The 27,159-nt window shown below is 42.0% G+C and overlaps 1 protein-coding gene across 7 annotated transcripts in view; it reads right to left on the minus strand.

Moving 5' to 3' along the window:
- Window positions 1-27,159, minus strand: part of LOC140728198 (flagellum-associated coiled-coil domain-containing protein 1-like) — a 58,873-nt gene that overhangs the window by 17,801 nt on the left and 13,913 nt on the right. For 4 of the 7 annotated variants that reach the window (XR_012099012.1, XR_012099013.1, XM_073046581.1 and 1 more), the window contains 4 exons: window positions 12,857-12,926; window positions 8,381-8,502; window positions 3,905-3,925; window positions 1,983-2,076 (listed from right to left, as the gene is read on the minus strand). Coding sequence is in view for 5 of the 7 variants with exons in the window: in XM_073046581.1 (XP_072902682.1) it covers window positions 1,983-2,076; window positions 3,905-3,925; window positions 8,381-8,502; window positions 12,857-12,926 (307 nt within the window). In the remaining 2 variants the exon portion in view is untranslated. Of the gene's footprint in view, window positions 1-1,982; window positions 2,077-3,904; window positions 3,926-8,380; window positions 8,503-12,856; window positions 12,927-13,213; window positions 13,350-27,159 lie in introns of all 7 variants that reach the window. The other 3 variants (XM_073046582.1, XM_073046585.1, XM_073046583.1) reach the window with 3 other exon arrangements.

The following is a 27,159-nucleotide window of genomic DNA, read 5'->3' on the forward strand; positions in this document are numbered from 1 at the left end:
ATATTCAGACTACTCCATCTATGACTCTCATAATTTTAAAATCCTCTCTTATGTCTCTGCTCAGACTCTTACACTCAACAACCCAAGTTTGTCCAAACTTTCCTTCAAGCTCGTACCCTCTAATCCAGGCAGCATCCTGGCAAACCACCTCTGCACCCTCTACAGAGTCATTCACATCCTTCCTGTAAAGGGGTGACCAAAACTGCACACAGTTCTCCAAGTGTGGTCTGATTAAAGTTTTACAGAGCTGTACCATGACTTCCTTACTCTTACACTCAATACCCCAACCACTGAAGGCGAGTTCACGTGAGCCTTCTTTACCACCTAATCCGTTTTTGTAGCCACTTCCAATGAATTGTGTCTAGACCCCAATATCCATCTGTACTTCAATAATATTGAGGGACCTATTATTAACTCTCCTTTCATTTGACCTCCCCAACTGTAACAACTGATACTTGCCTGGATAAAACTCTCCCTCTTCTCTGCCCATGTCTGTAACTGATCTATATCCCACTGTAGTTGTTGATAGTGCTTTACACCATTCACAACACCGCCCACAGCTCCCAACAGTATCCTAAGGGGTTTGAGGGTGATAGCCACAGAGAAAGCCTGCCTCCCCTTACTTCTCCTGGTGGTCACCCATTTATGTATAATCTGCACCTTAGGGTGACCACCTTACCAAAGCTCTTATCAATGAAATCGACAACCTCCCAGTTGATCCTGACTACATCCAAATGCTCCCTCAGTCCCTCCACTTGGTCTGTTAGGAACTCAGCTATGGTATCCACAGATGTGATCATCAGAGAGACTATGGGGTTCCCTAACTTTCCACGTCTTGCAGGAGCATTCCGCTGCCCTAACTACCATCTTGGCTAAAGCATGTCAAAGGTCACAGATTAACAGGAAAATAAAAACTTTTCGTTTCTTACCTGCCACTCATCTACACCTCCTCAGTGAAGCCTTTTGAGCCAAAGCCTCAGGCTCCCCACTCTTCCACTGGTCTTCTCTCACAATGGCTGTTCTATCTTAACCTGCAGTACCTTCCTTTTATTGGTTGAGTTACCACTCTCTTAGCCAATCAGAAACAACTTTTGAAGAGCTTCTGGCTCTTCTGCTCTGACTGGTACAGCCGGATTTTGCAAGTATTCCCTGTGACCGTGTAGGTTTCCTCAGGGAGGTCTGGTTTCAAGCACACACAGACTAAATTGCTCCTGGTGTGTAAGTCAGTGGTAGAATCTAGAAGGTGGAAATGTAGGGAATATAAACTGGGATTAATATAGCAACAGTGTAAATGGGTGGTTGACGGCTAGCACAGACTCAGTGAGCCAAAGGGCCTGTTTCTGCGCTCCATGTCTCATCCAACGCTCACAGGGTGTGGCATCCACTCTTCTCTGTGGATCAAACCCTGCAAATGCTACTTCCATCAGCATTTAACACATTCCAGATACAACTCTTATCCCCTGAGATGCAAGAGACCTAACACTGGACAAGAATGTTACCCTGCATATCAAAGCCCAAAAGGTCAGTCGGAGGCAGCCACAAATGTTGCCCCACGTTCCGGATTGAAGCCCAAAGGTCAAGGTCCAATGACCGGAGCATGAGTTTGTGAATCTTTGCAAGACCGCTGGGGTAGTCGGGGCCCAGTGTCTGCGAAGCCACAAGCCCGCCGGAGGTCGAAGATGGCCTGTTGTGGGGTTAGAGGACAATGTAAGTGCATGGGAGGGAGGGAGGAATGGGGCTTGTTTCACTGCTGTTGCTTTGTTGCTTGGTGTGTTCTGCCAAGTATTGTGAGCATGCCACATTGAAACCGGAACGTGTGGCAACATTTGCGGCTGTCCCCAGCACATCCTTGGGTGTGTTGGTTGTTCACACAAAATGACACATTTCACTGTATGATTAGATGTAAATGTGATAAATAAATCTAAAATCTGAACCTAAATTAATCTAAGCCTGAAATCTGAATCTGAACCTTTCAGACCCACCTTTCTCTCCAAGGCCATCTGCCTGTAGCTCTCCTCTTCCAGTAACTGCACGAGCTGAGTGATCTGCTCTTGTAGGTCCTTGATCAGTTGCTCCCTGGGAAGAAGAAGATCTCAATTTCACAGGGCAAAGGCATAATCAATCACTGCTGTTGCTTTCAAGGTGGTTTGGGCCCAAAATTTAACAGGCTGAGCCAAAACGGAGCAGAACAAGAGGTGGAAGTTGATCAAACCCTTGTGCCACCGTTTTACCCCAAGACCAGGCTCAATCTGTGGTCACAGAGTCGGAGTTATACAGCACGGTAATATGCCCTTCAATCCAACTCATCCATACTGACTAAGATGCCCATCTGAGCTGGTGCCACTTACCCGCATTTGCCCTATGTCCCTACCTTTTCTATTTATGTACCTGTCCAAGTGTCTTTTAAACATTGTCCCTGCCCCTTCCCTAACTACTCCTCAGGCAGCTCATTCTATATATACACTCGATCCTCTATGTGAAGAAGTTGCTTTTAAATCTTTCTCCTCTCACATTAATCCTATGCCCTCTTTTTTTTCCTCACTTTCCATGAGAAAATTACTGTATGTGTTCACTCCATCTATGCTCATGATTTTATACACCCCCATAAGGTCACCTCTCATTCTCATGGACTCTAAGGAATAAAGTCCTAACCTGCCCAACCTCTCCTGTAACTCAGGCCCTCCAGTCCTGGAAATATTCTTGTAACTCATCTTTGCATTCTTTCCAAGTTAATGCAATCTTTCGTCTAACAGGGTGACTAAAACTGCCATAATACTCCAGCGACAGCCTCACAAGCTTCTTGTGCAACTGCGTCGTAACATCCCAGAGCCAAAGCTCAATGCCCTAACCGATGAAGGTCAGCGTGCCCTGCCCTGTCTGCCTCTGACACTGCCTTCTCCTCTCCACATCTTTCTAAAGTGTGCTGCTGAGCATTGCAAACAATTCTTCAGCTAACTGCTAAAGAGGTTTGGTGTTATTTAAACAAAAAGATTCTTTGTTCATAGCATCATACAGCATGGAAACGAGCCCTTTGGCCAAACAGTTCTGCATCATCTATCAACCTACACCAATAACACTGAACCCTACACTAATTCCATTCTAGTCTCTCAGCACTGCTCTCAGCTGCACCGGATTCTACCACTCACCTGCACTCTGGGGCAAGTTATATGGACCTACCAAACTGTCTGCCTGTAGAACACAGGAAGCTGCAGCAGCTGGGGAACTCCAGACTCTCACAGAGAAAAAGTGCAAACTCCGTACATACAGGACCTGAGGTCCAGATTGAACCCGAGTTGCAGCTCCACTAGTTGTGTCTTTGTGCTGCCTGGCTCCCGAGACAAAGCTCTGAAGCAGATCTATTTCCTACATTGACGAAGCAATGTGCACTGCTTCCTTCATGATGAATACACACCTGCAGGTACCCTGTCCTTGTAACTTCCGCGAAATAGCGCCATGCCGATTATATAATCTCTCCAAAATGCACTAATTCACAATTGGCAGTATTGGGTGGGATTTGCCAAGAGTGAGCCCATTTCAGCAGCCAATCAACATCCTCCTAAACACAGCAGTGCCACCTTTTGAACTGTCTGTAGACTTTGGTATTGTATTCCCTAAACCCGGGGCCAGAGAGCTACACATCACTGTTTCTAATACTCACCCTGGAATCCCCAGCTGCATTCTCCTTAGATATGTAATTGGCTACGATTGCGCCCTAGCCAATTACATATCTAAGTTATCTTTAACTCTTTATTTCCCAGACCTGGTAGAAAAATGGTGAGGGAATGATGGGAATAGGTATACAACTTCAAATAGGTCCAGGTCTAAAGATGCTCACTGACACTCAGTGAATTATTCTGCTGCTGAAGCTGCCTGATATTAAACATAAGGAATAGTGAACACTCACATGTCCTTCTCTGGTGCAGGCCTGAAAAAGTAGATAAAAATATGAATTAATACTGCCGAGGAAATAAGCTTACAATCCTTCTGAACTACAATTCACTCAAAAGATTAACAATTAGCTTTATTTGTCACACGTATATTGAAATATTCAAGGGAATTCATTATTTGCATCAATCACCAGCATAGTCCAAATATGTGCTGGAGGCAGCCTATAAGTGCCGCCGTGCATGATCACAATTTACTAATCATAACATACTATAGAACCCATACCTTTGAGAGCTAGGGATGTTGCAATCTATAGATTGTGTCTCAGATAGACGAAGCAAAGGTACATTACATTGAGTGTTGCGCGGGTTCAGGAGTTGAGACAGGTGTAACGAGCTGTGTAGTCAGTCACTGACACGGATATGCCAAGCAATACACTGCAGAGGACATGGACAGTTAAACCAAAGGAGTACAACACTGAGCCCTGAGGCGGACACCAAGCTGTACAATGTGAGAGGGAGATATCGTACATGGTGGACAGGAGCTGAGATAGTGTATACTTAGCAAAGTGTATGGAGACTGAGATCGATATAGAAGATAGTACAAGAAGAGCTTGACAGAGTTCTTGATCTGTATTCAATAGCTGCTGGACAGAAACATCAAGCTACACCAGTGGTTCCCAATGTGAACAATATTGTATCCCAGGAACTGTAGGAGTTTTTAAGGGGACGATAAAGATAAAGAAGGTAGGGGTGCACTCGGTAGCAAGGGGGCAGCTGAGGGATTACAGGCTTAACTTAAGAAATTAATTACGTATTATAAGCATTTGATCTGCAGTACCTCATAATTGATTACAAAGATCACATAATCACCTCATCTCTTGGTAACCCACTGTTCTCTGAGACTTCACTCGAAATGTGTTATAGTTGTTAAATAGCAATGTGACACTTATATTTAGTATATCATGAGAAATCTGAACTGAAGAAATCTTGTTATTTCCTGGTCCGGTCCACGCATCACTATCGTTCACTACTGTGGTACAGTGTTAGCTAGTACAATTCCCATACTCTAATCACGCAGTGACACAACTCCTGTGAATTAGGATATGATATTCAATGGAGCAAAGTTATGAAACTGCCCTTTCAAATGGTCTTGACTGTATTTTTATAGCCCAAGACCCAACAAGATATTGCTTCCCAACTTAATGCACTTTCTGGTAGAGAGTCAGATTTTGTCTGAGCTATGATGAGGTCATTACTTTCCCTTTCATTGATCACCGTGCTTGAGGTTAGACTTAAACAAAAGGTGATTGATTGTGATCATGAATCCATAACAAAAATGGCAGAAGCAGATCAAACAAAAAAGTGTAGACAGTATAGAGTATCCAAAATATAGATTTATATCAGCACCAAGCAACAACAACAGCCAATGTGTCTGTTGTGTGAAGCTGTCCAAGTTCCTTGAATATTTGAAGAGAATACATTCTGATAAAGTAAACAAGAACTTGGCTTTATTTTAAGACACTTTGTGAAAACTTTCAGAAATGAAAAACACTTAAAAACATATTTTCTAGCACTTCACAAATAAACAGTGATGGTTTGTGTGCTTCATAAAACATTTCATCACTACATCTGGAAAGACCCATACAATTGGAGAAGAACTGATTCTGCCAGCAGTAAGGGAGATTCTGAGTACAGTTTTGTGTAAGTCATCAGACCCAATAATTAACACAATTCCACTCAGAAAATGACTCTGCTCAAAGACGAATAGATGAAGTGTCTGAGAACATGGAAGACATATTGTGCAACATACTTAGGACAACAGAATTTGCTCCATGGTTGGAAGAGTCAATTTTGTCAGGAAATAAATATTTGCTTCTTGGTTACGTTCGCTTCATAAGATATGAAAGCATGGTTCAAAAGTTGTTATTTGCAAGGGGATTAGAAACAAATACACCAGGGGAGACAATATTTCAGGTTGTTGAGCAACTTTTCAAAGGGAAGGACATTCCCCTCACCAACATTTTTACTTGTGCAACAGTTTGGACACCATCAGTGACAGGACACCACTGAGGGATTATTAATTTATTTTAAAAAGCTGTACCTAACATATTTACCATTCACTGTGTAATTTACAGATAGCATCTTGTCACAAAAAACCTTAAGTGAATGGCAGCACAAATCATTAAATAGTGTTATCACAGCGGTAAATAAAATCAAGTCCCATGCTCTCAATTCTCAACTATTGCGAGGGGTTTGTATTGAGAATATTGAACAGTTTGAATGCTTGCTTTGTGCTTAGAAGTCAGATTCCTCTCAGAAGTTCTTTAATGCGTGTTTTGAAATTCAATAAGATTCTTTGAAGACTGCTTCTTTCAGTAATCAACTCAAGAATATTAGGCAATTCATCACTTATTTGTCAGAATTATTTGCAAAGTTTAATAAAATCAATCTCCAATTCCAAGGAAATGATCTGAATCATATCAAAGTCATATTAGTCATGTCCACATTTCTATCAAGTGCAACATTGGCTGTTACGACCTTTTCCAATTTCTGAGCCTCTCTGATTTGAAAGAGAAAGAAAGAATACCAGATGATGATCTTCAAGTATCTGTGCCCATCTGGGTATTCCAGATTGGGTAATAAATCTATTCCTGAACACTTTTAATGAGAAATTAACAGGACGGATGAAGGAAGAACTGATCTCATTTAAGGTTCAAAAAAACCATATCAAGACTTTTGGTTGCAGAAATAAAGTCTCTGAGTGCTATCCTGCACTGTGGAAAAAGGTCAAGACATTCTTTATTGCCTTTTGCAACATTTCCAACATTATTTAGTGGAGCACAGTTTCAGTGTGGTCGCCAACTTCTTTCAAAGCAATGAAATTGACTGCAAATTACTGAACGGTGGGATCTGAGACTCCTGAGTGACATTCAGTCTGATGTTGAGAAGCTAATATCGCTGCACCAAACCTATCCATCTCAAAGAAAGCAATGTGAGTAGTGAATTGTAGATGAAAACTGTTTCTACTTTAAATAAATACTGAAATAATTTTATATGTAGCTTTAAATAGATTTGAATAATTTTGCAATTATTTGTCACTTCTTTGAATTTGCTATTCCTAATTTTCTTTCATTGTGCATTGTAAATGAAAATTCTTTATAGTTTTTATGTAATTACCGGAAAGGGGGATGGGGCCTGGGAGCACTGTTCCCTCTAAGCTGTGTGGGCGTATGGCCATGCAGTCACTGAAATGCTCCCGTGCACATAGCCTTAGCTGCCGTGCAGCTGGAAAATTTTTTATAATTTTGATATCTATGTTAATATAGCACTGAAATACTATAATTAATGCATATAATTATATGTTAATGAATATAATCCATACATTTTCTAAATACTGAATGTATCATAACCATAACTTTGAAGCATTTTAGTGTTTCAATGTGCTTACATTGTCAGTGTTTCGAACTGTTATAAGTTTTAATAAACACAGAATGAAACTTGGTAGCTCAATGTTGCTACTGCGCCTATTCTTTGATTCAAAGTGTGTGTGATCACTTGGATAATAATTTCCTGATGATGAGCTAAGGGAATGGCAGGTTTTTGGTTCTGTTGCTATTGCAAACACAATCAATTTTGAATTTGGAAAAGAGAATGTCATATGACTGACAAAAAAAACTCATCTACTATTATGAACCATGACGAAAAGATTGCCTCAAAAATATCGCAGCAATACTGTGATTTCAAATTTGTCATGTCTGAAAAAGTTAAGACTGGTTCAATTAAGATATTCACTGATATATTGAGCTATGTGCTTGGAGTGAAGAATTAGAAGAACTATCAACTCTTGTGTGTGTTCCAGCATCTGCAGACTTTCTCTTGTTTGTAACTGTCAATTCTTGTTGACGTTTTTGGAACATTTCAAGCTTCTAGTGCTGACTGCAAATGTAAGTTCAGTTTTATAAATTCAGTCAAATGTAAAACCAGAAACACACTAGAAGTGGAACAGCTGGATGATTTTATGAGGATTAAGATGTATCTTTTATCTGGATGTAAAGTTAATCTGGACAGTGTTTATGACAATGGATTTGTAACACAGACGAGAAAAAGTTTACAAAACGTGCAAGGTTTTCTTTGTTGTACTGTATTTCATTATATCCTTTAATTAATAAGTAAAATCAAAAGAATGTGATTTTCCAATTTTCATTCTAAATATTCATAGTATTCATATTACAAATAAACATTTAAAATGCTGCACACTTTTCAGGCCACATAAAAATTTCCTGCTCAAAGCAATGGTCTGGGAGCCAAGGGGGTGCTAACCCAAAAATGTTAGAGGACCACTGATCTACTCAGTGCAGTGAAATCAGCAAATACAACACAGTTAATTATGTTTGGATAAACATAGTAAACTGTAATACAATCAGCAATATGCTTCAGCCTACCCCACTGCCCAAAGAGGAAATAACACTGATTATCTATCACAGGGACATTACCTTGAAACATATGTCCTGACAGGCTTGGGTCGATTGAAGAACTCATCACACAAGGAGACACTAATGTTACTCTTGGTCCGAGACAGGGTGTATCCTGGTGCAATGACAACGGATTCTCTTTTCTGTGTGAAATGAACATCATTAGTTACCTGCTGTGGCAAACAGTAGCCTGAGAGCCTCATTGATAGCAAGAATGTGGAAGTTGCAGAAGAGATTGACCATGGTGTTGCCTGGATTAAAGAGCATGTCTTATGAGGACATGTTGAGCAAGCTAGGGCTTTTCACTTTGGAGTGACAGAGGATGAGAGGTAACTTGAGAGTGATATACAGGTGTCCCCCGCTTTACGCCACTTCGTTTTTACGAAAGACTTACATTAGTACCTGTTTTCGCTAACCTAAAGAAATCCAAAGAGCATTTTCGCTCTTATGAAAAAAGGCGCCCGCTTCAAAACTTGTGTTTACCCCAAGAAAGACCACCATGACCATGAAGCCTTGCGTGGGCAGGTGTGCGCGCATGAGTGTACGCGCTGATTTTTTTCTACAAATCGGTTTTGGTTAAATCATCCCGATTCTGGTAAGTGAAACTACACTGTACATACATTATTTCTACATTATATAGGCTGTGTATTTATCATACCATTCCTGCTTTTACTATATGTTAGTGTTATTTTAGCTTTTATGTGTTATTTGGTATGATTTGGTAGGTTATTTTTTGGGTCTGGGAATGCTCAAAAATTTTTCCCATATAAATTAATGGTGATTGCTTCTTCACTTTACGACATTTCGGCTTAGGAAAGGTTTCATAGGAACGCTCTACCTTCGGATAGCGGGGGGAGTCCTGTACAAGATTATGAGGCATAGACGGAATGGACAGCCAGATTTCAGAGGTAGTTTTTCTTTACACAAAGGGTGGTAGGTGCATGGAGCACCCTGCTAAGGGATGCTGGTAGAGGCAGGTACATTAGGGACATTTAAGAGAATCTTAGATAAGCACACAGATGAAAAAAAAACTGGAAGTCTACATGGAAAGGAAGGGAAAGATTGATCTTACAGTAGGTTAAACAGTCAGCACAACGTTGTGGGCCGAAGGGCCTGTACTGTGCTATACTTTACTGTCCTATGTTCTAACATACCTCACAGACAGCTGGCTCTGGGTTTCAATAGGTACATTTACTTTACCACCTTGTGGGTTATTACTACTGTTTAATATTTCTTGGATCAGAGACCCAGTTGGTCTATCGAGTTTAGGCTGGCTCTAAGAGCAATCAGATTAATCCCAGTCTCCCATTATTTTCTGTAAATTACTCTTTCACACATTCCCATTAACATCTCCCAATTTTTCTATCACCCACCTAAACTTGGAGTAGCTACATCGTAAAGATAGATGCGTTAGATTACATAATAGGTAACTGGATTTTATATACTGAATGGATTGAACAATATTTTTAAGTAAATGAAATAGCCAATGAGAAACAAGTATCAATTTTTCTGAGTGCATTTGGTTTCAAGGCATATGCTAACAGCTTCAGCAACACCAGCAGAAATTAGCTTGGCTGATATCGTCAAAGTAATGTTGCAACATTTAGAACCAACGCCATTATTGATTGCAGGGTGCTTTAGGTTTCATAAGTGGAATCAAAAGGAAGAGAAGTCCATTTCAGCATACATGGTTGCATTGAAGAGATCGTCTGAACATTGACAGTTTGGTAATGGGCTTAGTGATGCACTAAGAGATCACTTAGTTCATGGAATCTTACAAGAAAGCATTCAAAAATGGCTCCTAACTGTTGCACAAATTACATTTAAAAGAGCGGTTGGAATATCTGTTTCAATGAAAACCACAGGCAGATGCAATTGAGTTGAAAGTGAGTGAGAACAAAACTGCAAGTCGAAACTGCCTGGTCAAACAAATTGTGTTACTGTTGTGGCGGGGATCACATACTCCAGACCAATGATGAGTTAAGGGCAAAACTTGTTGAAAATGCAAAAAATGGGACACGTACAAAGAGCATGTCAGGTAGACAAAAATAAATGAATTTCACAGGGAAGAGAAACAGCTAGTAAGTCAAGTTGAAGTTTCAAAAAGAGCACTAATCTGCATGCTGTTGATGAAAAATCTGATAATGATGAGTGACGCAGGACTGATTTTCAGTGTGAAAATTAACAATAGACAAGCAATATGGTTTCCACCAGAAGTGAATGGCAAATTAATTAAAATGGAATCAGACTAGTTCAGCTGTTTCAGTCATTACACAAAATGACTTTGAGAGGCATTTCAAAGATACTAAACTGAAGCCTGCAGATATCCAGCTTAGAACTTATATTGGAGAAAAGGTAATGACTGTGGAATGACAGTCATGACAGTGAAATACAGCAACCAACACCGACCGGGCTTGTATGTGGAAAAAACAGGAGGACCAACATTGTGGGGACGTGATTGGCTGAGACAACTATATTTTGATTGGAGATTCATCCACAATTTGCATGCCACATCCCCTAACATGAAACCAACTGAAAGCAAATTAAGAAAAGTGCTGGATGATGCCACAACTATCTCCATGCTGTATGCCATGAACTGTTACCCAATAGAGGACAAACAGGTGTTGGTTTCGACTTCTCTGCTTCTGGCTGGAAAGCATATTAGATTAAGGAAGGACCATGCTGCTCAGAGGAAGTGTGAAAGTGACAAAAGCAGAGGTCTGATTTCAGCAGTTTTTGTAGGCAACGTATCTGAGAATGCCTCTGATACGTTAATCAGACAGTTACTTGCAAAATGTGGCTTGGTTTTAAGCTGGAAGAGAGTTCAAGGAGCTTCAGGAAAATTGCAAGCATTCAACTTTTGTGAATATGAAGAACCAGAATCTACTCCGTGTCCATGAACTTCAAGTGGGAGACAAAAAGCTACTTGTAAAAGTAGACACTCGATGAATGGAAGGTCAAAAGGAAAGAAGCCAGTAGAGATACAAAAACAAAGGATTCATCAGATGATGCCGTGGATGAGGAAACCAAGAGGAAAGATCAATCGGAAAGGGAGAAACAGAAAGACTAATAAGAGAATACTCCAGTGAACTAAATGGACCTTCCCAAGATCAAGATGCACAAACCAGAAGAAGAAAAAGGAAGGAGAATTAAGGTGTTCAGAGCTGTCAGAACCACTTCCTGCAGTCTCAGAGTCAACTCCAATGATTACTATGGAGGAGACCTCAGAAACAGAGATTGTTTTCACAGCCACAAGTCTCACTTGCCAAGCAGAGTGATCCCCCTCGTCAGAAAAGGCATTATCCCACAAAAGTAAGAAATCCTGCACAGCAATTAAATCTTTAGGCCTGAATGGGACAATTTAAAATTTACTATGCTGTGGATATCTGTATATAGTAATTATAATATATACTGCGTTTACCGTTGAGATGCATTCTCTGTTGAATTGGAGTTTATATCTACCAAGGGAGGAGTGTTGTGTATTTAATATTTCAATAATATTGAGTAATCTTGTGTATATATGTATTGATTGATTAAGCATTCTTGTTCATTTAAATAATTTATTACTGGTTACATATATATAAATACATGAATATCATATATCATCACGCCACCACATGATACGTGCATGCCTCACTTTTCTGCCTCCTCCACCTCCTCTGGAAACTTGTTCCAAACATGCACCACCCTCTGTGTGGAGAAACCTGTTCCCCAGTTCCTCTTTAAATCTTGCTTGTCTGAGTTTAAAACTGCATCCTTTGGTTTTAGACTCCCCTACCCTGGAAAAGAGACTGTGACCACTTAGGCTAGCTATGAGCCACATTATTTTATAAACCTTTATGAGGTCACCCTTCAGCCTTCTTCACTGCAGGGAAAACAGTCTTAACCCATCCAGTTTCTCAATATAACTCAAGCCTCCCACACAAGGAAATCCAACATCATTTGACACTGGGCCTCGTAAGGTGATATTAGGGCAGAAATTGTTCACAAAATGCTTCTTTAAGAAGCACGAGGGAGGCTGTGTTTACAGAGCTTAGGGTGTAAAGAACCAAGGGATTTTCAGCAGGGAAGCAGTGAGGAAGATGAAACTTGGGGAGTCAAAACCTAGGGAGACATTGAGGGAAACTTGGGGATCAGCAATGGTAATCGATCAATCCCGCAGGGATCTGAACACAAGGAGAATGAGAGTTCTAACGTGGAAAAGAGGCAAAGTCTGAAGGAAGCAGAGAAGCACTTGGAGAACTGGAAAGGAGTTATTGTGGACTTGTCTTTTTTATACCTTTTTTTTAAACAATATCTGTGAAACTTTGACTAATTGGGGCTTAATTGGGCCAAAATGTACTGGTCCCAGTATGTCCCAATTAACCATGTGCCCTGTTTCATTAAATCCATGTTCAGCAGCTATTTGCTGGCCAGATACTGAAAGTTGGTCAGTTAGTGTCAGTGAGAAATCAACTCTATCGCACTGCATGTCTGCTCAGGTAACAAGGCCTTTACCTGGTAATCATGTGTAGCAGTCGACCGACTCCCACAAGTTCCACAGAACTGCAGGATGGCACATGGTGTGCTGGAAGAAAAACAAACGGATAAACTATGAAATAATTTTCTATTCTGCCGAGTAGGAGACAATTTGATAAGTTTTGTTTACCCCCTCAGGTCCCTGTCAAACTGCAGGAAGACAGAAACCATAAATGTATCACAGCGCATCACCTTCTAACTCACATTCTTATCCAGATACACTTTAAATTTACCATTTCTATTCTATAACTGCTATTCACCTCTGCCATCTGACAACAGTCATCCTACCACTCTCTGCTGTGTTTCATTACTGAGTGATGGGATGGCACGACTTACCAGAAGAGACGTACTGCATTGTTACTGAGGCATCCATTACTGAACACAAGGAAGGATTCAGCTCAAGTTGTAACAATAGATTGCTGGTCATTATTTGAGAAAGGCTGATGACATTTATAGCAGTCAGATTTTCTTCCTGGGAGTAGAATACAAGAGCAAGGATGTGATGCTGAGTCCTTGTAAGACATTGGTCAGCTGCATTTGGAGTACTATGAACAGTTTTGGGCAACTTATCTAAACAAAGTTGTGCTGGTATTAGAGAGGGTCCAGAGAATGATTCTGGAAATGAAGAGTTAATTTGTGAGGCACATTTAATGGCTCTGGGTCTGCACTCACCGGATTTTAGAAGAATGAGGGGGGATTTCATCAAAACCTATTGAATATTGAAAGGCTTATGTAGAGAGGATGTGGAGAGGATGTTCCCTACAACGGGCAAGTCTTGGACCAAAGGGCACAGCCTCAGAAGAGAGGAACGTCCATTTATACCAGTGATGAGGAGGAATTTCATAGAAACATAGAAAACCTACAGCACAATACAGGCCCTTCAGCCCACAAAGTTGTGCCGAACATGACCCCACCTTAGAAATTACTAGTTTTACCCATAGGCCTCTATTTTTCTAAGCTCCATGTACCTATCCAAAATTCTCTTAAAAGACCCTATCGTATCCGCCTCCACCACCATTGCCGGCAGCCCATTCCATGCACTCAACACTCTCTGCATAAAAAACTTACCCCTAACATCTCCTCTGTACCTAATCCCAAGCACCTTAAACCTGTGCCCTCTTGTGACATCCATTTCAGCCCTGGGAAAAAGCCTCTGACTATCCACACGATCAATGCCTCTCATCATCTTCTACCATCATATTTGACCTACTAAAATGAACCACTTCACACTTATCTGGGTTGAACTCCATCTGCCACTTCTCAGTCCAGTTTTGCATCCTTATCAATGTCCTGCTGTAACCTCTGACAGCCCTCTACATGATCCACAACACTCCCAACCTTTGTGTCATCAGCAAACTTACTAACCCATCCCTCCACTTTCTTATCCCGGTCATTATAAAAATCACGAAGAGCAAGGGTCCCAGAACAGATCCCTGAGGCACACCACACGTCATCGACCTCCATGCAGAATATGACCCGTCTACAACCACTCTTTGCCTTCTGTGGGCATGCCAATTCTGAAACCACAATGTCCCCTTGGATCCCATGCCTCCTTACTTTTCAAATAAGCCTTGCATGGGGTACCCTATCAAATGCCTTGCTGAAATCCATATACAGTACATCTACTGCTTTTCCTTCATCAATGTGTTTAGTCACATCCTCAAAAAATTCAATCAGTCTCGTAAGGCGCAACCTGCCCTTTACAAAGCCATGCTGACTATTCCTAATCATATTATACCTCTCCAAATGTTCATAAATCCTGCCTCTTAGGATCTTTTTCATCAACTTACCAACCACTGAAGTAAGACTCACTAGTCTATAATTTCCTGAGCTATCCCTACTCCTTTTCTTGAATAAGGGAACAACATCTGCAACCCTCCAATCCTCCGGAACCTCTCACGTCCTCATTGATGATGCAAAGATCATTGCCAGAGGTTCAGCAACTCCCAAGGGACTGTGTTAGGGAACTGGAGATGCAGCTCGATAACCTTCGTCTGGTCAGGGAGAGCGAGGAGGTGATAGAAAGGAGTTATAGGCAGGTGGTCACACCAGAGCCATGGGAGACAGACAAGTGGGTAACAGTCAGGAGAGGGAAGGGGAAGAGTCAGGTACAAGAGAGTACCCCTGTGACTGTCCCCCTGAACAATAAGTACTCCTGTTTGAGTACTGTTGGGGGGACAGCCTACCTGGGGTAAGTAACTGTGGTCGAACCTCTGGATCAGAGTCCGGCCCTGTGGCTCAGGAGGGTAGGGAAAGGAAGAGGAAGGTAGTAGTGATAGGGGACTCTATAGTTAGGGGGTCAGACAGGCGATTCTGTGGACGCAGTAAAGAAACTTGGATGGTAGTTTGCCTCCCAGGTGCCAGGGTCCGGGATGTTTCAGATCACATCCAAGATATCCTGCAGTGGGAGGGAGAACAGCCAGAGGTCGTAGTACATATTGGTACCAAAGACATATGTAGGAAAAGGGAAGAGGTACTGAAAACAGACTACAGGGAGTTAGGAAGGAAGTTGAGAAGCAGGACCGCAAAGGTAGTAATCTCGGGATTACTGCCTGTGCCACGTGACAGTGAGTATAGGAATAGAATGAGGTGGAGGATAAATGCGTGGTGAGGGATTGGAGCAGGGGGTAGGGATTCAGATTTCTGGATCATTGGGACCTCTTTTAGAGCAGGTGTGACCTGTACAAAAAGGACGGGTTGCACTTGAATCCCAGGGGGACCCTGCTAAGGCTACTGGGGAGTGTTTAAGCTAGAATTGTTGGGGGGTGGGAACCAAACTGGAACTGAACTGCGGAGACTGGGGAAGAGGCGGTTGGCTCACAAATAGAGAAAGCTTGTAGACAGTGTGAGAGGGAGGATAGGCAGGTGATAGAGAAGGGACACACACAGACCGACGGTTTGAGATGCATCTATTTTAATGCAAGAAGTATTGTGAACAAAGTGGATGAGCTTAGAGCATGGATCAGTACTCGGAGCTATGATGTGGTGGCCATTACAGAGACTTGGATGGCTCAGGAACAGAAATGGTTACTTCAAGTGCTGGGTTTTAGATGTTTCAGAAAGGACAGGGAGGGAGGCAAAAGAGGTGGGGCGTGGCACTGTTGATCAGAGATAGTGTCACGGCCGCAGAAAAGGTGGACGTCATGAAGGGATTGTCTACAGAGTCTCTGTGGGAGGAGGTTAGGAACAGGAAGGGGTCAATAACTCTACTGGGTGTTTTTTATAGGCCGCCCAATAGTAACAGGGAAATCGAGGAGCAGATAGGGAAACAGATCCTGGAAAGGTGTATTAATAACAGAGTTGTCATGATGAGAGATTTTAATTTCTCAAATACGTATTGATTGGCATCTCCCTAGAGCAAGGGATTTAGATGGGGTGGATTTTGTTAGGTGTGTTCAGGAAGGTTTCTTGATGCAATATGTAGATAATCCTGCAAGAGGAGAGGCTGTACTTGATTTGGTATTGGGAAATGAACCTGGTCAGGTGTCAGATCTCTTAGTAAGAGAGCATTTTGGAGATAGTATCTCTTTTACAATAGCATTGGAGAGAGATAGGAACAGACAAGTTAGAAAAGCGTTTAATTGGAGTAAGGGGAATGATGAGGCGAACAGGCAGGAAATTGAAGGCTTAAATTGGGAACAGATGTTCTCAGGGAAAAGTACGGAGGAAATGTGGCAAATGTTCAGGGGATATTTGTGTGGAGTTCTGCCTAGGTACATTCCAATGAGACAGGGAAGTTATGGTAGGGTACAGGAACCGTGATGTACTGTTTCTTTAACCAGTGTGCAGCAAATCTATGGAATTTATTGCCACAGATGGCTATGGATGCCAAAATATTGAGTCTATTTAAAGCGGAAGTTGACAGGTTCTTGATTAGTCAGGGCATCAAAGGTTACAGGGAGAAGGCGGGAGAATGGGGTTGAGAGGAACAGTAAATCTGCCATGATGAAATGGCGGAGCAGACTCAATAGACCAAAAGACCTGATCCTGTTCCTATGCCTTATGGTCTTTGCTGATGGGTCCAAATGCCTCAACAACTTATGAATAGCACTGTGCAAGATCCCGACCACTGCACTGGTTCAAGGTGTCAACTCATTTCAACATCTCAAGGGTAATTAGGGGTGGTATCCCCACAAGAAAATAAAGAGCTATGGTCAACACCTGTTTACACTTTCAGCTATTGAATGTTAGAATATCAGAATGTCCCCTTACAAGACATTGTTTATCACATGTGAAATTGTGGGAGCGGCCTTTGTTGGACTGGACAGTGTTGGAGCGGTTATTTGAGGCTTTAGCTCTGCAATGCTTCAGCGAGGAGAGGCTTGAGCGAGAGAAGGTGAAAAAGCTGTAGGCAGATTTTTTTTCTCTCCCCAGCTCATTTATTGTTTACCTTCTTTATATTTGCACAGTTAGAACAGTAGGGATGCAGGATAGTTGAATGTTCCTCTTGCAGGATGTGGGAAGGCAGAAAGACCTCCAGTTTCCTTGCTGACCACAGCTGCAGGAAGTACATCCAGTTGCAGTTTCTAACAATCCACTTTAAGAAGTTGGAGCTGGAACTGGATGTAGCCATCATTTATAATATGATCATGAAAATACAGCCAGGAGTATTAGAAAGAATTAAGAAGGAATGGGAAAAAGAACTTCACTGCCTTATACCCACAGAGCAGTGGGAGAAAATTTTACAATTAGTTAATTCTTCTTCTATTTGTGCTAAACATGCCCTAATACAATTTAAGGTTGTACATAGGGCTCATATGTCCAAGGACAAACTCGCTTGATTTTATTCTTATGTTAATCCAACCTGTGACAGATGTCATTCTGAAGTCACTTCATTGACCCACATGTTTTGGTCTTGCCCCTGTTTGCAAAATTATTGGAAAGGTATTTTTGGTACTATTTCAACAGTTCTGAACATCAAATTGCAACCACATCCGATTACTGCAATTTTTGGTTTACCAATGGCGGATAATAGTTGCTTATCCCCCTCAGCCTGGCAGATGATTGCATTTGTCACATTAGTGGCTAGAAGATCTATCCTATTGAACTGGAAAGAAATTAATCCTCCAACTATACTTCAGTGGTTTTCTCAAAATATTTCTTGTTTGAGTTTAGAAAAAATTAGAAGTGTTGTCTTTGACCCTTCAGTTAAATTTGAAGAAACTTGGAGACCATCTATTCAACATTTTCATATGAACTAAACTGACTTTTCCTAAACCTCATCTTTAATTATTTGGATGGAGATGCAGAGTTATTGATGCTACTGTATTATATTTGATATAATGCAATGGCCTATGTTGGTTAGGTTTTTTTTTGGTTTTTTCAGGGTTTTTTTCTTACTTTCTCCATTTTTGTAACCACTATGAGTTTGGGAGGTTATTATATATGGATTATCATCTATTTGTATTTATACCTTAACCTATTAATTATGTACTCTCAAGCTCTTTGTACTCAATGTTTCATTTATGTTTGCTTAAAATCAATAAAAAGCTTTAAAAAGAAAAGAAAGGAACTTTCTTTTGGGTTCCTTTGGGAGGCTGAGAGTGTGATAGATAAGGCATCTAGAGAAGTAGTTACACCCAAGGGCAGGACACAGGGAACAGGGTGACAGTCTGGAAGGGGAAATGGATTACACAGCCAGTGCAGAGTACCCCAGTGCCATCCTCCACAACACAGGTATACCACTTTGGATACTGTGTTGGGGGGGGGGGGGGGGTAGACCTAGCAGGGGAAAGTCACAACGGTCGGTTATCTGGCACTGAGTCTGGCTCTGTGACTCAGAGGGAAGAGGGGAGAAGAGACGAGTTGTGGTGATAGAGATTTGTTAGTTTGGGAAACAGAAAGGAGGTTCTGTGAATGAGAACAACATTCCTGAATGGTAAGTTGCCTCCTGGGTGCCTGAGTCCAGACATCTCAGATTGAGTCCTCAGCATTCTTTAGTGGGAGGGTGAACAGCCAGTGGTCATGGTCTATAGAAATCTACAGCACATTACAGGCCCTTCGGCCCACAATGTTGTGCCAACCATGTAACCTACTATAGAAACTGACTAGAATTTCCCTACCACATAGCCCTCTATTTTTCGAAGCTCCATGTACCTATCTAAGAGTCTCTTAAAAGACCCTAATGTATCCACAATAGAGTCTACATAGGTACCAATGACATATGTAGGAAGAGTGAAGAGGTTCTATAAAGGGAGTTCAGGGAGTTAGGTGCTAAGTTAAAGAGCAGGGCCTCCAGGGTTGTGATCTCAGGATTGCTACCCCTGCCACATGCTAATGAGGCCAGAAATAGGAAGATCATACAGTTTAGCATGTGGTTAAGGAGCTGGTGTAGGAAGGAGGGCAACAGATTTTTGGATCACTGGGCTCACTTCCAGGGAAGGCGGGACCAGTACGGAAGGGACGGTTTGCACCTGAAGTGGAGGGGGACTAATATCCTAGTGGGAAGGTTCGCTAGTGCTGGATGCTGGGGTTTAAACTAGAGTTGCAGGGGGATGGGAACCAGAGTATCTAAACTGATTGTGGAAAGGATGTGCAGACAGATGCTTTTAAGACAGACAAAGTCAGGAATCAAAAGGTTGAGCATGGTGTGACTGTGCTGTTCTGAGTTGCATAGATTTCAATGCAAGATGTATTGTAGGACAAGGAAATGAGCTCAGGGCATGGATCAGCACATAGAATTATGATACATTAGTGAGATTGGTTGTAGGAAGGGCAGAACTGTCAGCTCAATATACCAGGGTTCTGTTCTATTCTGTTGTATTGGTATCTTCTGTTGCAACAGAGCTGGAGGGACTAAAGAGGGAGGGGTGGCATTGCTAGTCAGGGATAATGTCACAGCAGTATTCAGTCAGGACAGACTGGAGAACTCATCTAGCGAGGTTTCACTGGTGGAAATGAGGAATGACCATGTTAATGGGGCTATATTATAGAACACTCAACAGTCCACGGGATTTACAGGAACAAATTTGTAGAGAGATCGCAGACTGTTGCAAAAAACATAAGGTTGTTATAGTAGGCAATTTTAACTTTAAACATGTTGACTGGGACTCCATTACTGTAAAAGGACTAGATGGAATAGAATTTGTCAAAACTGTTCAGAAAAGTTTCCTTAATCAGTAAATAGAACTCCCAAAGAGAGAGTGTATGATACTTGATCTGCTATTAGGAAATGAGACAACAGGTGACAGAAGTTTATGTAGAACACCTTGCATCTAGTAAACATGGAAAAAGATAGGTCTGGTCCGCAGGTTGAGATTCTAAACTGGAGAAAGGCTGATTTTTAAGATATCGGAAAAGATCTGGCAAATGTGGATTGGGACAGGCTGTTTTCTGGCTAAGGAGTACTTGGTAAGTGGGAGGCCTTCAAAAGTGAAATTTTGAGAGTACAAAGTTTGTATGTGCCTGACAGAATAGAAAGTAAAGATAACAGGTTTAAGGAATCATGGTTTTCAAGAGATATTGAGGCCCTGGTTAAGAAAAAAACTGCAGGGTGGATTGTGGTGAACTACATATACCTGTCTGGACACCCCCACACCCCGCTGACTGCTCCTGTGGCTCCTCCCACGGACCCCGGTATAAAGGCGATTGGGGACACCGCCCCGGCCTCAGTCTCCAGGATGCAGTGTGGTGGTCAATTGCTGCTTGTTCTTTCTTCCAGCCAATAAAAGCCTTTATCTTGCCTCACGTCTCCGACAGTTATTGATGGTGCATCATGGATAGGAACAAATGAGGTGCTTAAGGAGTAAAAGTAAATGCAAGAGAACACTTAAAAAATAAATCAGGAAGGCTAAAATAAGGCATGAGGTTGTCCTAGCAGACACGGTGAAGGAGAATCCTAAGGGATTCCACTGATATGTTTAGATCAAAGGGATCGCAAAGGGACAAAATTGATCCTCTGGAAGATCAGAATGGTAATCCATGTGTGGATCCAAAAGAGATGGGGGGAGATCTTAAACGTGTCTTTTACATCTGTATTTACTCAGGAGATGGACACCGATTTTACAGAAGTGAGGCAAAGCAGCATCAACTTCATGGACCTTATACAGATTGCAGAAGATGAGGCAAATTAGGGTGGATAAATCCCCAGGGCCTGACAAGTTGCTTCCAAGGACCCTGTGGGAATTGTAGGGGCTCGAGCAGAGATATTTAAAATCATCCTTAGTGACAGGTGAGGTGCTAGATGATTAGAGGATAACTAATGTTCTGCTGTTTAAGAAAGCCTCTAAAAATGAACCAGGAAATTATAGGCTGGTGAGCCTGACATCAGTAGTTGGAAAGTTATTGGAAGGTATCCTAAGGGACCGGATACATGAATATTTGTATAGACATGGTCTGATTATGGATAGTCAGCATGGCTTTGTGCATGGTAGGTCATGTCTAACCAATCTTATAGATTTTTTCAAAGAAATTATTAGGAAGGTTGATGAAGGCAAGGCAGTGGATGTTATCCACATGGACTTTAGCAAGGCATTGGACAAGATCTTGCATAGGAGGTTGGTCAAGAAGGTTCAGTTGCTTGGTATTCAAGATGAGGTAGTAAACTGGATTAGACATTAGGTTTGTCGGAGAAGCCTAAGGATTGTAATAGTGGGTTGCCTCTCTGACTGGAGGACTGTAACTAGTGGAGTGCCACAGGGATTGGTGCTGGGTCTGTTGTTTGTCATCTATATCAATGATATGGATGATAATGTGGTTAAATGGATCAACAGATTAGCAGATGACATCAAGATTGGGGGTGTAGTGGACAGCGAGGAAAACTCTCAGAGCATGCAGTGGAATCTGAACCGGCTGAAAATTGGAAGATGAAAATTAATGCAGACAAGTGCAAGATGTTGCATTTTGGTAAGTCCAACCAGGGTAGGTCTTACACAATGAACAGTAATTCATTGAAAGCGGTGGCACAGATAGATGGGGTCATAAAGAAAGCTTCTGACGCATTTCCCCTTGTAGATCTATGTATTGAGTACAAGATGTGGGATGTTATGTTGAAGTTTTATATGACGCTGGTGAGGCCTGATCTGGAGTATTGTGTGCAGTTTTGGTCACCTACCAACAGGAATGATGTAAATAATGTTGAAAGAGTACTGAGAAAATTAAAAGGGATGTTGCTGGAACTGGAGGACCTGACTTATCAGAAAAGATTGAATAGGTTAGGACTTTATTCCTTGGAACGTAGAAGACTGAGGGGAGACTTGGTAAACAAAATTATGAAGGATATAGATAGGGTAAACACAAGCAGGCTTTTTCCACTGAGGTTGAGTGAGACTGGAACTAGAGGTCATGGGTTCAGGGTGAAAGGTTAAAATTTTAAAGGGAACATGAAGGGAAACTTCTTCAAAGGATCGTGAGCATATGAAATGAGCTGCTAGCACAAGTAGTGCATGTGAGCTGGATTTCAATGTTTAAGATAACTTTCGATAAGTACATGGGTGGTAAAGGTATGGAGGGCTATGGTCCACGTGCAGGTCGATGGACAAGGCAGTTGAAATGGTTTGGCATGGACTAGATGGGCCAATGGGCTTGTTTCTGTGCTGTACTATACTGTGAACTCTATGACTCTAACTTGCATGGTACCAGATCAGGTTTTCAGATATGTTATCCTCTTTAAATTGGGCAGTAGCATGTAACCACATGAAATTGTCAAGAGAGTAAATCCTTATTAAACCAAATGGTAGGAATATCTGAAAATCAAAAAAAAATCTGGGGGATTGAAGCACTCAGCAGGTCAGGTTCTAAAGAAACCTGAGATTCTGTAGATGCTGGAAATCCAGAATGACCAGGTCAGGCAGCATCTATAGAGAGGAATAAACTGATGACAGCTTCCGACAAAGGTTCTTGGCCTGAAACATCAGTTCTTTATTCCTCTCCGTAGATGCTGCCCGACTTGTTGAGTTCCTCCAGCAGTTTGTGTGTGCTACTCAGCTTCCAACAGAATTAATGTTTAAGGTTGAAGATTTTTGACAACTGTCTATAGAAACACATCACCTCTACTTCTCTTTCCAAAGGTGCTGCATGACATGTTGAACATTTCCACCATTTCTATCTTACCTGTAGAAATACCTGATTCCCTCTATTTAATTAAAGGAATGCCTAATCTACAGGAGTTTAACCACATTATGACCACTTTGATCACTGTACTAAAAATTGACTTTTTGTTTTTAATTGTATTTTCTTTTTAAAAATGTTTGAATTATGTTTCATTTATATTTCTTATGAATGCTAAATACATAATGCCATGTGCCTGTGGTGCTGCTGCAAGTCAGTTTTTCCATTGTACCTGTGCATACATGTACATGTGCAGATGACAATAAATACAACGTTGACTTTGAATGTTTCCCAAAATCTAATCCAGCAGTTACAAAAGCAAATAGTTTCCAAATAAAATATTCCAGTGTACAATATTCAAGTCACTAATTTTAAGGAATATTGGCATTTTCACACCCTCCCACCCAAAATCTCAAGTTTACTTTCCGTCTGTGAAACTTTCCAAGCTGGCGTTTTATCTTCAGGCATTGATTAAATAACCTCTCTTTTACCTTTGCTACAACAAATAGGTTAGTTGAATTCAATAAAACAAGGAGTGAATTTCCACTAGAACTCTGCATTCCTAGCAAATCCCTTGAATTTTATTAGTGCCCCAAAAACCTTAATGCTGAAATTACTGTAACTAAAAATGGCAAAAGAAATTTCACATATAAATGAGTGACCTTTATCTTCAGATTGTCTATCATAAACCCTCTCAAAAATAATACATTATATAATCTTATTGAGAACCTAAACCCCTATCCTCATTTAACCTTCGTGTAATGAATTAGTTATTACTGTGAATACAAACCCTCAGCAATCTAACTCTCCAATGCATGGGAATCATGATGAAAGGCCATTATTAGTAAATAAACAGGTCTAGGATAGATATGATTCGGGTTGACATGAAAAACATAAGTTTGAATGCTTCTTCTAAGGGAAAGCAAGACAGTTACCTGTGTGAATACTGACAAATTTAATGTTCGCCAGGAAGCAATTCAGCTCACAGCAGTATAAATTTAGATTGAAATTGTATTGACAAAATGTTTTATGTTATAACAGACAAAATAAAGGGCCCATTATATATATACACATATACACACACACACACACACACACACACACACACACACATATTTTTCTCACTCCTTAAGGGGTGTATGTTCATCTCCCTCAATGTCAGGTCCTCTACCAGAGGCCTGGGAGTTTGAGGGTTTGGCACACTATCCTTGTTGTTCCTAGTAGTGCGCTCATCTGGACTGAGATCCCAGATGTTGTTCTAGGGATTTGTTGGAGCCACTCTCCCATTCCAGGTATCACAGCTCAAGTGCTCCTATCACCACCATAACCTTCCACATCCTTTCTATCTGCTCTTTCAAGCCCTGGTATTTCTCCAGCTTCTCATATTCTTTCTTCCTGATGTTACTGTCATTTGGGATTGCCACATCTGTTCTTCTGTTCTTTGTCCAGTATCACTATGTCTGGCTGGTTGGCCAGTATCTGCAATTGGAAGTCCCACAGGACCTCAGCTCTGTCATTCTCTACTACTTTCTTGGGCGTTTCCCATTTAGACTTGGAAGTGTCCAATTTACACTCAGCCAGACGTCCCTGTACACAATTCCTGCAATTTGGTTGTGCTGTTCAGTGTGTGCTGTCCCTGCCTGCATTTCGCACCCTGCTACGATGTGCTGGATGGTTTCAGCAGATTCCTTGCACAATCTGCATCTTGGATCTTGCCTGGTGTGATAGACCCTGCTTCTGTTACTCTTGTGCTCAATGCCTGTCCTTGTGCAGCCATGAGCAGCGCCTCTGTGCCGTCCCTCAGCCCTGCCCTTTCCAGCTATTGGTAGGACTTTCCTATGTCAGCCACTTCTGATATTTGGTGATGATACATCCTGTGCAGTGGCTTGTCCTGACATGGCCTCTGGTCCTCTGACTCTGCTTCACTCACTTCCATTTCCGTGTCCCCTGTCTGAGGTACTCACCTAGCAGGTTATCCTTAGAGGCCATCTTCCTGACATACTCATGGATGTTTCACATTTCTTCCAAGACTGCGGCCTTGACATTTCCAAGTCCCCATCCTCCATTATTCCAGTGGATGTACAGTCTCTAAACGTTGGGCTTTGGATGGAACCCTCCATGTGTGTTAGTAGTTTCTAGGTCTTGATGTCAGTGGCTTCCAGATCATTCCATAGTGGTTGAGTATCTGAGGACTGGTAGGGCGAATGTGTTGATAGCTCTGATCTCACTCTTCACATTCAGCTGGTTTTTTAGGACCTTTCTCACTCTTTGGAGGTACTTGGATGTTGCAGCCTTCCTTGTGTCCTCATCATGGCTTCTATGTACCTGGAGGATCCCCAAGTACTTGTAGCTGTCCTGTACATCTGGTATATGACCTTCACGTAACTCGATTCCTTCAGTCTTGATGAGTTTTTCTCTTTTCACTACCACCCGGCTACACTTTTCCAGTCCAAGTGACATCCCGATGTCTCTGCTGTACTCCCTTGTCAGGTGGATTAGTGAGTCGATGTCTTTCATTTCTGGCACACAGCTTGGTGTCATCCATGTACAGGAGATGGCTGATGGTCACTCCACCCTAGAACCTGTACCCATGTCCACTCTCTGAGATAATCTGGCTGAGGGGGTTCAAGCCTTTGCTGTTCAGCAGTGGGGACAGTGCATTACCCTGGTATGCTCCACATCTGACAGTCACTTGTGCTATTGGCTTTGAGTTAACTTCTAGCATCAAGTTCTTGATGAAGGTCCTTAATGCCTTGTTGACCTTGTACAGAGACAGGCATTCCAGTATCCATGCAAGGGGCGTTGAGTTGTATGCTTTCTGGTAGTTGATCCAGGCTGTGCTTAGGTTGGTTTGCCTAGTCTTGGAGTCTCACTTTGTCTACCAGTAGTTGGTGCTTGGAGTCTCCGGTTCCATTACCAATCCCTCTCTGAGCAGGGCTCAGGAATTTACACACATGTTCCTTTGGCTTGGTGGTTATGATGCCTGATAGGAGCTTCCATGTTGTCTGCAGGCAGGTTCTAGGCTGGTAGTTTGATGGTGCTGCTCCTCTGTGAGGGCCCTTCACTATGAATACTGTCCTTTCTTGAGTTAGCTAGTCAGGGTGGGAGCCTGCTTCTAGCTACTGGTTCATTTGAGCTGCCAGCTGTGTATGTAATGCTGTTGGTTTCTTCAGCCAATAGGTGTAGATCATGTCAGGCCCTGGTGATGTCCAGTTCTTTGTGTTACTACCTATTGCTGGACATCTACTACTGTGATGGTCACTGGTTCTTCCTCTGGGGGATTGCAGAGGCTTGTTTGTAGGTCTTTCAGCCATTGGGCTCTGGTGTTATGTGATGCTACTTTCTTAACTTAAAATCATTGAAAAAATTCAAAGCGTGAGATGTGTCACGAACATAGGTGGGAAGAGATTGAACAAGGGGGGGGGGGAATAAAACAGTGTCCAGGTATGCAGAAATGAGTTCGGTGGGGCAGGAGCAAGCTTTGAAGTTTTTCAATGATTTTAAGTTCCCTGGCCCCCACTGCCTTATTTTCACCATGGACATCCAGTCCCTATATACCTCCATCCCCCACCAGGACGGTCTCAAAGCTCTTCGCTTCTTTTTGGATTCCAGACCTAACCAATTCCCCTCTACCACCACTCTCCTCCGTCTAGCGGAATTAGTTCTTACTCTCAATAATTTCTCCTTTGGCTCCTCCCACTTCCTCCAAACCAAGGGTGTAGCCATGGGCACCCACATGGGTCCCAGTTATGCCTGCCTTTTTGTTGGCTTTGTGGAACAGTCCATGTTCCAAGTCTATATGGGTATCCGTCCCCCTCTTTTCCTTCGCTATATCAACGACTGCATTGGCGCTGCCTCCTGCACGCATGCTGAGCTCGTTGACTTCATTAACTTTGCCTCCAACTTTCACCTTGCCCTCAAATTTACCTGGTCCATTTCCGACACCTCCCTCCCCTTTCTTGATCTTTCTGTCTCCATCTCTGGAGATGGCTTATCTAGTGGTATCTACTATAAGCCTACAGACTCTCACAGCTACCTGGACTATTCCCTTTCCCACCCAGTCTCTTGCAAAAATGCCATCCCCTTCTCACAATTCCTCCGTCTCCACTGCATCTGCTCTCAGGATGAAGCTTTTCATTCCAGGACGAAGGAGGTGTCTTCCTTTTTTAAACAAAGGGGCTTCCCTTCTTCCATCATCAACTCTGCTCTCAAACACATCTCTCCCATTTCCCGCA

This window comes from Hemitrygon akajei, chromosome 5 (genome assembly GCF_048418815.1).
Source record: "Hemitrygon akajei chromosome 5, sHemAka1.3, whole genome shotgun sequence".
Taxonomy (NCBI): domain Eukaryota; kingdom Metazoa; phylum Chordata; class Chondrichthyes; order Myliobatiformes; family Dasyatidae; genus Hemitrygon; species Hemitrygon akajei.